Source organism: Ceratotherium simum, chromosome 16 (genome assembly GCF_057802395.1).
Source record: "Ceratotherium simum simum isolate JZ-2026a chromosome 16, ASM5780239v1, whole genome shotgun sequence".
NCBI classification, from domain to species: domain Eukaryota; kingdom Metazoa; phylum Chordata; class Mammalia; order Perissodactyla; family Rhinocerotidae; genus Ceratotherium; species Ceratotherium simum.
Window position 1 is genome coordinate 55,380,094 of NC_141915.1, and position 12,534 is coordinate 55,392,627.

Sequence of the window (12,534 nt, forward strand, 5' to 3'; positions counted from 1 at the left end):
ACACTCCCTGCTCCCCCTCACCCACGCTCAGCTGAAATCCTACACCTCCTTTAACATCATTCTCAAATTTCATCTCCTTTCCCAATCTCACAGGTTTCCCTCATGAAACATCTTGCCTATGGCTCTCCTGTTGCACTTACCAATACTGCCTAAACTATACTGACTTGTGAGCTTACCTTTTTTATAAAGTGCATCATAATTTCCTCTCTTGCCCATCATTATGTTTCCTATATCCCCCATGTATGTTTTATTAATATGATTAATATGTGCCCCATTAATTAGAATTTCTCCTTAAGCTGAGTCCTGGGCCAGCCCCAGCTCTCCTTGAGATACCATGAATGACCCGGCCCTGTGGGAGCCACATCAGGGCTCAGGTTCCAAGCTTGGCAGCCCTGCCTGAGGACTCAGCACTTAGAGGAGCTCTCAAAGTGCTTTCTGGAAACTGCCATCACTAGCTCAGGGCAGGCTTGGGCCTGGCAGAGAGGAGAGGGCTGGTCTAGATGCAGGGAGTTGAGTGGAGATGATGACGCTGCTTGCGACAGACTGTGCAACTTCTGCCTGCAGACTTCAGGGAGGGAGCAATTGACAAGCATTCAAAAACCAACTGAGCCCTTTATTGGACTTGAGGTGCCAAGTGGTGGCTGTGGTATCGTGCCATGCCAGTGTGGTGAAGTATCTCCTCACCTCTGTGTCCTGAACCTTGTCTTTGGAAAACTGTGTCTGCATCTTCCATGGAAAGTCAACAGGTGGCCTCAGACAGACTTCTCTTAAAGTAGATAAAGCTGGGCTCCCCATCATATCTCTGCACAAGAGACCTCCAGATTGGGGAATTCCAGAGTGATATTAGGGGCACTCACTGCCTCCTGATCCCACTACTGCTCCAACTAGCCCCAGAACTTTAACTTGAAGCTGCTCGACCATGGCTGGCCCAGGCAGAGATGCATTGAGCCCAGCCCCACACTCTCTGGTCACAGGGATACAAGGGGGATTGAAGATCAGCGAGACCCAAGAGGCATTGGAAGAGAGGAAGGAACCCTGAGCATGCAGGACCGTGGGCAGTTGCATGGGCAAGCTCTGTGAGGACCAAACTCCCCTGGGATTGTCCCAGAGGAGGGGATAGAGACCTGTGAGCCCAAAGACTAAAGCTGTGAGGGGTGTGTGCTCAGGGAGCCTCCTGTCTGCAGGAAGGAGGTGGTTACTGCCCTGGAGGACCCTGAGCTGAGTTTTTGTGCCAGGGAGAAGAGTAAAGGGCCAGGCTTCTGAGCATGCAACTTCCAGAGAATTCTTGGCCTTGGGAGCTGGGCATGAGGACAAGGAGCCAGGGGATCTGGGGAGGAGAAAGGAGGACCCCAAGAAGGGGCCTGGGAGACTCATCCGTCCTCCACCTGAGGACTCAGAGAGTGTCCTCTAAGACCCAGAACTCTCCATTGAGGCACAGGAACAACACCCCCAGAAGACCCGAGTCCCTCCAGAATCCAGGCACTGCAGCCCCCCTGCCCTGGAGTCCAGAGTCTGAAGGTCTCTCTTGTCCAGTCTGAAGGGCTGTCCTCCTAGAGACAGCCTTCCTGGGGCCAGTGCACTGCATGGTCTATTCCCCTGGTCAGGCTGACTCTGTCTCCCTCTAGGGCCCCTCTGAGGTCTGTTCACCCAGAGGACAGCAGTGAGCATGCTCAGGAACAGGGGCAGCTTCAGGAAGACCAGGAGTAGAAAGTGGACGTTGCTGGGCTGGGACCTGTGGGGGACATGGTGATAGGAAATGAGCTGCCTCCTTGGGGGACTCTTCATTCCCCACCCCTCCCTGTGCCCTGACTCCAGAGCCCAAATAACTCAGTGTCAAGCCCAGAACAGACACAGGTCAGGGCAGCCACTCTGGGGCCCCTGTCACCTCCCCTCCCTTGGTCAAGAACTGCCCTTGGGACTCTCGTGAAGGAGAGGCGATGGAGCGAAGAGAGAAGAGGGATCCAGGCAGTGCTCCTTTCCAGAAACATGCTCCCAAGCTCACCCTCTATGCCCCTTTCCCTTCACACAGTTCCCCCTTTATCAACTGGCTTCTTGAAACCCCATCCTCACCCACACTTTAAATCCCTGCCCCTCATTCCCTTCCCTTCAGGGTCTGGCAGCAGCATCACAGCCCTTTCTGGGTATCTTTGGAAGCCATCCCATCTCCCCACAGACCCACGAGTAGTTCCTGGGTGCAGGATCTCTGGTAGAGCAAAGACCTTTGGAAGCGAGCCCTGGTTAGGAACCACAGAACCAGGACTCCAAATCCAGAACCAGATGAGGAAGGAGAGGGGAGGGCTGGGAATGGGAGGAGGGGCTGCATGTGCATCTGAAACCAGCCTCTGCCTGTGTCCTTGAAGCTGCCTCACGGAGGAGAGTGTTCACAGAACAAGTGATATTTTCCACTCAGAAACCCCATGCAGCCCTGGAGAACGTGAAGGTCAGGACCATAGTTGGAGGAAAGCCCAGCAGACAGTGAGGTAAAAAGATCGTGGTGTATTGTCAGCCCGAACCTCAGAGTCCCATAAGGCTGCTGCCCCCCTCATCCTCCATGGTCTCCAGGCCTTGGGTCCTCACCCTGAGCTGTGAGTCAGCACCTTCCTGGTGCTAAGGTTCTGCCCGGTATTCACCACTGGAAGGGTGGCAGGTGCCACTGGACATCTGGTCGTCCCTGTGGTTGTACCTGGTGCTGGAGATAAAAATCATACATGAGGAGCTGCTCTCTCCCCAGCCGCACACTGAGCATGTGTTTGGATCTGATGTCACACACAATCATCCGCTCACAGAAGGGACTCAAGAGATACTCTGCTCTGAAGCTAGACCCAGGCCACCTCCTGGATGGAGCAAGCCCCTCCGGGACCAAATGAGACTTTTCCAGAACTGGCCATAAGAGTTATCTCTAATAAGTGGCAGGTGTTTCTTCCATCCCAATTCTGACTCTCCTTGGGGTGAGAGCGGGGGGTCTCTCAAGGGCTTCGCCACCCTGATGAGGAGCCCTAGAGGGAGGAGGGGCAGGGAGGAGTCTGGAGAAGATGGTTCTGCCTGTGGCCCAGAAGCCTCATAGAGACTGTGAGAGGGGGCTCAGAGCACCTTTCAGATGGAGACTACTTAAGGCTACTTTCACCCATCACTGGGGAGGGAATAGGTTTCACCCAGCTCTTCCCAAAGACCTCAGGTGTCCAGACTGTTGACATAATCTATATTCCCCACCCCCACTCTACCAACCTCATGATCTCCCCAAAAAGCAATTGCCCCAGAGGATCAGCCCTTCCCAGAGCACCCAACACAGGCTCTGCTTCACCAAACAGCAGGCTTTGACGTCCTTGCTGTTGGGGATTAGTTGATAGATGTGGCACCATCTCCACCCTTATGGAAAGGTAGATGCACCTAAACAGATTGACTCACTTCAATAGAAAGTGGGCACTGGGGTGGAACTCCACCAGGTACAGCAGGAGCACAAAGGAGGAAGTGTACCTCACCCACTTTTCAGGCAAGCAGGAAGGAGAGAAATGAGAAATGGTGGCACCTAGAGGAAGGTGCAGTTATTTTTAGGACATGAGAGACATGAGCATGTTTATAGGCTGAAGTGAAGAGCAGTGATGAGGAAGAGGCTGAGGACAAGAGAGAGTGTGGATAATTGATGGAGGAAGGATTGGATGAGCAAAGAGAGAACTTGGCTCAAGTGGATGGGAGGCAAGGAGCCACAGGGTGAGAAGCCATCCTCAGGATGATTGCTCTTGAACAGAAGAAGGGAAACCTTATCCTCAACCTAAAAGGGAAAGAGGGAATAATGAGTTAGGCTGCACCGAAGTTTGTAGGTGGAGAAGGAAAGAAAATGAATGAGTTTACATCTGATGTCCCATGTGCTCTTGGAAAGTAGAAGAGTGGGAGGGTAATATCAGAAACCATGAACTTCTATTGACACCCATAGGCGCCATCTGTGACTTTTTTCCAGCAGGACTGGAGCAGATAGATGCTAGGAAGGGTGACCAACTTGCCCTAGTTTGCCTAGGACATATCAGTTCTAGTATTGAAAGCCCTATGTCTCAAAAACTCTCTCAATCCTGGGCAAACTCTGATGGTTGGTCACTCTAATTTTAGGATGGATCCAAGGATGAGGGTTTGGAAAGGGAAATAGTGGGAATAGTGTATGGGAGCTGAGGGTACTGGTAAGAGACGAAAAAACAGCCTATCATGAGAGTTGGCACTGGCTTAGGAAGGAAGTGAGGTCAGGGAAGGTGTGAGGTAGGCAATAAATTGGGAGAAAGTGGAGAGAAGGATCAAAGGACTGGAGATCTTGGTGAGGTTGAGAATAGGAATGGTAGGGCTGAGGGTTTCCAGGCTGACACATGGAAAGTTGTCAGAAAATAGAATGTTTGAGTGTAGGGTTCTGGACATGGAGTAGTTGGGAGTGACGACAAGATTTGCGATGTTGCCATGGAGCAGAATTCTGAAAGAGAGTGGAAATGCAGGCCACTAAACCTGGAACCTGAGGCAAGAATATTTGACAAGTTATCCATTAAAATCTCCCAAGACGATGACAGAGGTTGGGGTGGAGAAGCTGCCAGGTTCCCACCGAATGTTGAAGAGTACCCTAGAAGCCAATGGAGAGGAGAGGTAGAGGGTGTGTGGTCATGTGACACTAATTTTTTAAAAAGCAGGTGGGGAAGTAATAGGTTGGAAGTTGTGATGGGGAGCTGGGAGAACGTGGACGTGGCTTCATGGCCCTATTTCATATGGGGAGTAGGAGAAAGAGCTGCATCCACTCAAGAAGCCGACCTCTTGGAACAAGAGGAGTGAGGCCAGTTTCAGGACAACGTGGTAGACGGAATGTTCTATGAGCAAGCTGAAGATGTTATGTATGAAGAGTTTATTTCCTTTGGTACAGTTTTCCGAAAGGCATGGTGGAAATAGCTGTGGCTCAGCATGGAGGGGCCTCCCAGGCAATAGAGGGAGGCCCTGGTCCTATGAGAGTGAGAATGCCTTGAGCTCTGCCCTCCGACCCAGCCCCAGGCTAAAGGATCAGCCACTACTCTCCCTGCCCACATCATAGACTCTTCCCAACACCACTGACACTGGGGACAAGACAAGACCCAGAGATGCTCTTCCGTATAGCACCCATCCTTGTCCCCATATCATATCCCATAAGCTCTGCTGCGGGGGTGAGGAGAGCTCTTACCTGGGGAAACAGACACCTTAACTTGGACTGATGGGTCACGTGACCACGCGTCCAGGATCCATACTGTCTGAATTCCACACCAGTAGGATCCAGCATCATCTGCATTGAGGTTCTCCATGGTCACTGTGAAGGTGAGCTTATCAGCGCGGTCTCTGATGGACACACGACCATTCCTCTCATCTTTCTCTTCTCCTTTGGTCTCCACAATTATGTCACATGTTGTGTCGTACTGTCCTCGGCACCAGTATTTGTTATACGCCTTGTACCTCTCCTCATACTGACACTGCACACTCAGAGAGTTCCCCATGGTGCCAGTCACACAGCTGGGGCCCATCAGGGACAAACAGCCTGGAAAACACAAGCCACATCCCAGGAGTCCGTCCTGATGGGCCTCATCAGGAGCTGTCTGCCTGAAGCCCAGGGGGAAAGTCCCCAGGGAGGCATGGATGGTTCTGAGCTCGGGGATGGGGACCTGGAGGGACATCTAAGCTTAGGACCTAAGTCAGAAGGTCTGGAGACTGCAGTCGGCAGGATGAGTAGAGACCTGTGCTCTGTGAGCCCTGAAACACTGAATAACCACACAGGGACTCCGCCCCTTGGGGACAAGGAGAGTTGGACCAAAGCCAGAGGTGGGAGCAGACAGAGCTGGCTGTCTTGCCCTGTCCTTAGCCCTGCAGCCTCTGCCAGGCGTGAAATTTGGTCATGTGTGAAAACACTTCCTCTTGGAGTGAAGCCTCTGCACTCTGGGTTTTCTGCAACTCAAACTTGTTCTTTAAGAGGACCACTTGTTTACTCTGCTCTCCATGTGTCCTCAAGGGAGGAAAAATAAATCTCTGGTCCTCATCTTAACTACTCTCTAGGGAGGGTCAACATATTGCTGGGAAGAAGGGCTGGTTCCCAAAGGAGGCCTTGATAGGCTTCTTTTTTTGTGCGTGAGGAAGATCAGCCCTGAGCTAACATCCATGCTAATCCACCTCTTTCTGCTGAGGAAGACCGGCTCTGAGCTAACATCTACTGCCAATCCTCCTCCTTTTTCCCCCCAAAGCCCCAGTAGATAGTTGTACGTCATAGCTGCACATCCTTCTAGTTGCTGTATGTGGGAGGCCTCCTCAGCATGGCTGGAGAAGCAGTGCATCGGTGTACGCCCGGGATCCGAACCCAGGCCGCCAGTATCGGAGCGCGCGCTCTTAACTGCTAAGCCACGGGGCCAGCCCCCTGATAGGCTTCTTGACACAAGTTTGGGGCACAAGCTGACCCACCCCCATCATAGTCCCCAGGGCCTGGTTGTCAACTGACACCATGTGTTCAGAAGAGAAAGGGGTTGCATGAGATCATGGTCTCTATAGCCGAGTGGGATGGTTTTGGACCAGGGGGAACGTGGGGGTGAGGACTGGAAGGCAAAGGTGAGAAGCTGATGTGGAAGGAGGGAGAAGGAGGGAGAAAGGCTGCAGTGGGGGGAAGTCCCTGTATGCTGTGATGTGACTCAGCAGAGCCCCCCCAACTCTTGAGCAAATGTTCAAAAACTAATGAAATGTTTGGCTTGAGCTTGAGTGTGTGTGTGTGTGTGAACATACCTGCGTGTGTGTACGTGTGTGTGAAAACAGTGAAGGGGCTGAGCTTGCAGTGGCCACAGAAGCATGGGCCCTGGGAATTAGCAGAAATGGTGGAGGAGCCCTGGGCATTTGCAGGCTGCACAACTGGCTGGGATCTGAACTAATTATATCCAGATTTGAGGCGCGTGCCAGGTGAAGGAGCCCTGACTTCTGGCTTTCGCTCATGTCCCTGCCTTCCTCCCAGCATCTGCCCTTCCTCCCCTCTCTGTCCTTGGCTCTATCTGTCATACACCTGGCTGCATTCTGCTCTCCCTGTTCTTGTGTCCACGTGTGGGGTGACCATGCGCTGCTTCCTCACCCACCAACCATGCTTGGCCCCAGAACTTTTTACTGTCGCTGCCCAAGCCCCTGGCCTCTCCAAACTCCCCGGCACCCGTCAGCCCCAGCCCAACCCCTGCCCACGTGCTGCCTGTGTTCTCTCTTGACCGCAGGAAAGTGACTCTGGACCCTGCAGACTCTGAGCTCTCCCCATTTCTCCTGCTGATCTAATTCATGGGAGGACCCTTCCCACCCTGGACACCTCACCTTGGGGAACCTTCCCTTTTCCAATACCTGCCCCACACCTCTGTTTTCCCCCAGGACGTGTCTCTCCACCACTGCCCTCCACCCAAGGTCAGAGAGCTGGTCTCACCTCCTCCCTTCAACTTGCCCCAACCCCCTCCTAGAGGTGGTGCGTTCTCAACTGTGCCTCCTTCCAGGTCCTGGACAGAGCTCAGAAGTGCATTTCCCCACGGTGGGAATTTATCAGGGTGAAGAGTACATGTCACAGCCAGGAGCCTGGGGAGCGGAGCCCAAGGCCTCTCATGCAGCTTCAGGAGCGAGTCCTTCTTGGGGAGCTTGGAGCCCTTCCCTCCGAGCTCGGAGCCAGCCCCTTCAGAGCTGAGCGCACCCTAGAATTCCTGCCCCTCCAATCAAGGAGATTCCAGCAGCAGATGAGCAGTCAGACTGAAGAGAAACTTCCAGGTTCCTTCCAGCCTGGAGAGTCTACAATTCTATAAAATAAGTCAATATACAGAAGAGCTGGTCTGGCCTTCTGTCCCTGCTGGCTGGAACCCACCCTCCTACCCTGCACTCCGCTGCTTACACACTGGGCTCCTTTAAGCAAGCAGGTAGAGCGCTCTCTCTCTCACTCTCTCTCTCTCACTCTCCCTCTCTCTCTCACTCTCATACATGCATGCACTCACGTGCGTGCACACACACACACTCACCTCAGCCAGGCAGCTCCCACCCCCACCCGGCAGCAGCTCCCTGACATGAAATCGTGAGTTCCTGAAAGACTCCCTCACTCCCTTCTTCCTCTTTCCTGCTCCTTTTCCTCCACGATGCCCACTGCTCGCATCCCTGGTGCCCCTGGGCTTTGGTGCCCTTGCAGGCTGAGTGAAAGGATGTACCAGCTCTATTTTGCAGAATGCACAGTGTGGAAACTTGGGCCACGGCATCAAGGACACAGGGACTAGGAGGGTGCGCCCCTCCACCCCGACACACACACACACACACACACACACACACACACACACACAGTGTTCAGAGGAGGTTGGCGAGAATGAAAGGTTCATCACCCAGAGTCATTGTGAAGAAGGCGCCTCAGTCATGGAGGCAGCTAGGTGTAGGGAGCCCTGACTGGGGTCAGAAGATCTGGAGTCTAAGCACGGCTCTGCCTTTTGCTGGCCGTGTGACCTTGGGCATCAGTGTCTGGAAAATGAGGATCACAGCCTGACCCGCTGCTCCCCAAGCTGGAGGTATTCATTACTTGAGATCATGACTTAAACTTCAGGGCTAGGACAGGAAGTGTGCCTAAGCGCATTTATAAAACCTAGTAAACAAATCCACCTCCAAAACTGAGGAAAATTAAGGCAACTTGCAGAAAGGAGTATCTGGATTGAGAAACCTAAAGAAAAAGGTGGAGATGGGGGGATGTGGCTCCTTAAATCACAGATTAATTTAGATTGGGGCCTTATGGTTCCTTAGCCCAACTTTCTATCCAATGCACAAGTATGGCAAAAGCAAATATTCATGCAAAATGTTGACTAATGACCCCAGGTTACTGGTGTTTGAAAGAGGAAGCAAGATTGGATGGGGAAGGAGCAGGTAGATATAAGCTGTTGGTAACATTCTAGTTCTTGGGTTGGCCAGTGGGTTCACAGATATTTGTTAAATTACGTATAATTAAAATACAAGAGGGCCTTGCAGGGACCAATGAGGAGAAAGCATCATGAGCCACGACCAATCTAATCCTGGTCACCTGAAGTGAAGAAAAAGAAGTTCTACTAATTCCGAAAGAGGACTTTCTGTCCTGCTAGAATGTTGCCTGAATGCAAGGGCAACAGGTCTTAATGAAATCTGGCATTTTTCTGGAAACTATTTGTGGGATTATATAAATGCGTGTGTGCATTTCCTTTTTTTAATAAAAGTGCTTGCTGGTTGCCTGAAGTTCCTGGGAGCCAGTGAATGTAGGAGAGCAATCAGTTCGGAATGGAAATACCGGATGATATAGCGGAGTCATCAGCAGAAAGCACCGTGCACAGTTTTGTGAATATTCCCAGCTTAGCTTTATTCTGGACATCCTCAAGCCCGGTGGAAAGAGCTCTGGGGAGGAAGCAGATCTGGATTTCATTTTAAGTCCTTCTGCTTAGTTGATATATTGTGGGCTAATCTCTTCCCCATCTTACCTGTAAAATGGGGAGAATGCTATCTGCCTTGCCTCAGTCACAAAGTTGCTCAAAGGGTTAAATTGTGTCATAGATTTGAAAGTGTTTGTAGGTTGTAAAATGCATAGTAAATAAGAGTTCTATTTCTGCTCATTTTATATTGGAATTCACTTCCTTCCTCTTTGCCCTTCCTCTCCTTGCTCTGAAATTGTCCTTACCATCTCTCTTTACATCCGTTTCTCATTCCCCATTCTCAGGCTAGCAATATAACCCTCTTGGGTGCCCTCCATAAATTTAAAGCGGTCACATTTTTCCAAACAGCATATGTAACCCTGCATGGGTGTGGTGGGTGGAGGAGAATGCTGGGAAAGATAGGAGGCACCTGAGCCAGGAGCTGGGATGAAAAAGGAAAAACAAAATTTAAGTCTTTACAAGTGACTTCCAAGTTTTAATCGGGACCTGTGAGGAACCCCAGCTGCAAAGATACCCTGGATGCAAAGGTGAACCTGTGAGGTTGGAGAGGTCAGCCAGTTCCATATGAAGGGATGGGAAGAGGTTTCCATCTTCCGTTTAACCGCACCCAGGGTACGACATTTAGATAATTTTTTCAGATTTAAGCAAGCAGATTGAAACAAGCAGTGATGTGCTGGTAAACCAACTCTCTGGGGAACGTGAGGGAGAAGCCCTGATTTGCAGTGTTTGCTAATTTGCATGTAAATACCCTCACATGACTGACTTCGAGCTAACAACGCGCTCTCGCGCTCTCGCTAGACGTGTGGTTGGGGAAACACGGGCAAGCTGGCTCCAGCCACCACCGCTTCGGGTGTCCACTTCATTAGTTAAGATGATTCACAAAATGTCCATTATCCTCATCGTCATCATCATTTAAGACACTTCAAGCACCTCCCATGTGTAATGAGATGCATGTCTTTTGGATGTCTTTCTGAGTCTAAGATCGTGATTACGAGGGCCTTAGGAAACCTTGAAGATCTTCCAGTCCACTCTCGTTTTACCAATAAGAAAACTATGTTTTGGTCAGTATCACGCAGCTGGTTTTCTTCCTTTAAATCTCTGCCTTTTTCATCCACTTGTCTGCAAGAGTCTGTCTTTATGTTGGGCAGGTTCTATGTTTTGTGAGGGAATCCAACATAAAAATTATTCTATAAACATGAAGCATACCCTCTAATTTTTATCCTAAACTTCCTCCCTACAGAAAAATGTGCTCTCATACATTTTGAATGTCTTTTTTAAGAGTTTCTCTTCAGAAAGTCCAACCTTTGAGGGACAAATTTATTTGCTTACCTCCACCACACCCTGTTCCAGGAGAGATTTAAGGTGGATGCCGAGGCTGGCATTTTAGACCCTTCATTAATTCCTTTTAACAAACCTTTCCAACCCCTTTATACTAAGCTCTGGCAAAACAGAACTATTGCTAATTCCTGAATTTTCCATGATCTTTCATATCGCCACACTTTTGCATAAGCTATTCTCATTGTCCACTCAGCCAACTCATTCATCCTTCAAGACCAACTTCCAGCGAAGCCTCAGCAAAACTTGCACCCTTCCAGGAGCGGAATTAGTGGCCCCTGTTGTGCAGTATCATCAGCATATGAATGAATCTCTTCTATAGCAAGTTCTATGCTGCATTATAATTACTTGACTCCCTCATTCAACCACAAGTCCCTGAGTGCAGGAGTTGCTCTAAATTACAGCACCCAGAACAGTTCTGGCACACAGTTGGTGCTCAATAAGTGTATGTAGGGTCTGTGGATAAATCTTTGAAGGATTTACAGATGGATGAACAGATGTGTCCTTCCCATTTCTGCTGACACTTCACCTCTGGCTTGAATCCAGGACAGACCTTCCACCTGCCCCTTCTGTCCTGCCCCCTGCAATACCAGGTTCCCAAAGCCCCAGCCCAACTCACCTGGGATGCAGAGAAGGAGCATGGCTGGGAGAAGCCACATGGTCCTGTCCCTGGCTGGTGACCTCAGCTAATCCAGGTCCTAGCTGGAATCCAAGTGCTTGCAACAGAGCCTAGGTCATCCACCTTCTACTTGTTCAAGTGTTCTCTGTGTGTCTATCTCATCTACTTCCTTTTTAACCTCTTAGCTACTTCCTATTTTGAAGCATTACATAGCAAAAAGGGAAGAGTAGAACAGATACTTCAGAGACTGGACTAAGAACCTTGAGGGAAATCAGCTGATTTTTCCTCCATTTAATGACAATATAACGTTTGGGTCACACCTTGAGCCTTCACGAAAGTCAATCCCAAGGTATGAAACCTCCAACAGAGAAGACCCTTGGTCCCCAGACTCTCTCATTCTTCTTCCTCTCTGGTCAGCTAATCAGCTGCCCCTCCTCTCTGGCTGCCTACTTTGAGGTCACAAAATACCCCCACTTAAAGATGTGGGGTGAGGACTCCCCATATCTCTCTCCACCATTATCTCCATGCCAATGACCTCATGCCTCATCCTCCAACCTAATATCCCTCCTGGGCTCCAGACTCAAATTTCTGACTTCCTGTGGGGAAGCTCCACCTGCTTGTACACTATTAACCTAATTCAGGATAAGGGTGTTGGTTTAGAGCATAGATTCTGAACCCACACAAACTCAAATCCCACCTTCATTATTCACTAACCATGTGCCCTTGGGCATGTTACGAAATCACTCTCATCCTCAGTTTCCTCATCTGTAAAATAGAACAATGGTACTCATTCTTACCTCATAGGAAACAAATGAGTGAATGCACGTAAAATGCTTGACACAGTGCCTAGAACAGAGTAACAATTCAGTAAATTGTAAACACGTTTAGAATATTCCTGGACAATTGAAATCACTTCTCATCTGGTCTCCAGCCAGCTATACACTCCCTCCAATCCAATTTACACATCAGAAACATTTTCTTCTCTAAGACACAGGTATCTGAAAATATAATCCCAGTGATAACCCCTATCAGTTTCCACTTTTTCTTTTCTTTCCCCAGGGGTCAATAGCCATAGCCTCTAACCTTTACTAGTTTTTAGAACTCTCTGCTGGAGCACCTGCCATTTCAAACTGTAAGAGCACAACTTCTTATCTTCCCACTTCCACC

General features: G+C 50.0%; 1 protein-coding gene across 1 annotated transcript; it reads right to left on the reverse strand.

The window, feature by feature from the left end:
• Window positions 1-1,407: 1,407 nt before the first annotated feature.
• Window positions 1,408-11,486, reverse strand: LOC101408403 (CMRF35-like molecule 2). The gene is made up of 4 exons (XM_014789404.2): window positions 11,368-11,486; window positions 5,180-5,527; window positions 2,578-2,689; window positions 1,408-1,732 (listed from the first exon to the last, which is right to left on the reverse strand). The coding sequence occupies exons 1-4, from the start codon at window positions 11,405-11,407 to the stop codon at window positions 1,408-1,410; spliced, it is 825 nt and encodes a 274-aa protein (XP_014644890.2). The 5' UTR covers window positions 11,408-11,486.
• Window positions 11,487-12,534: the final 1,048 nt, after the last annotated feature.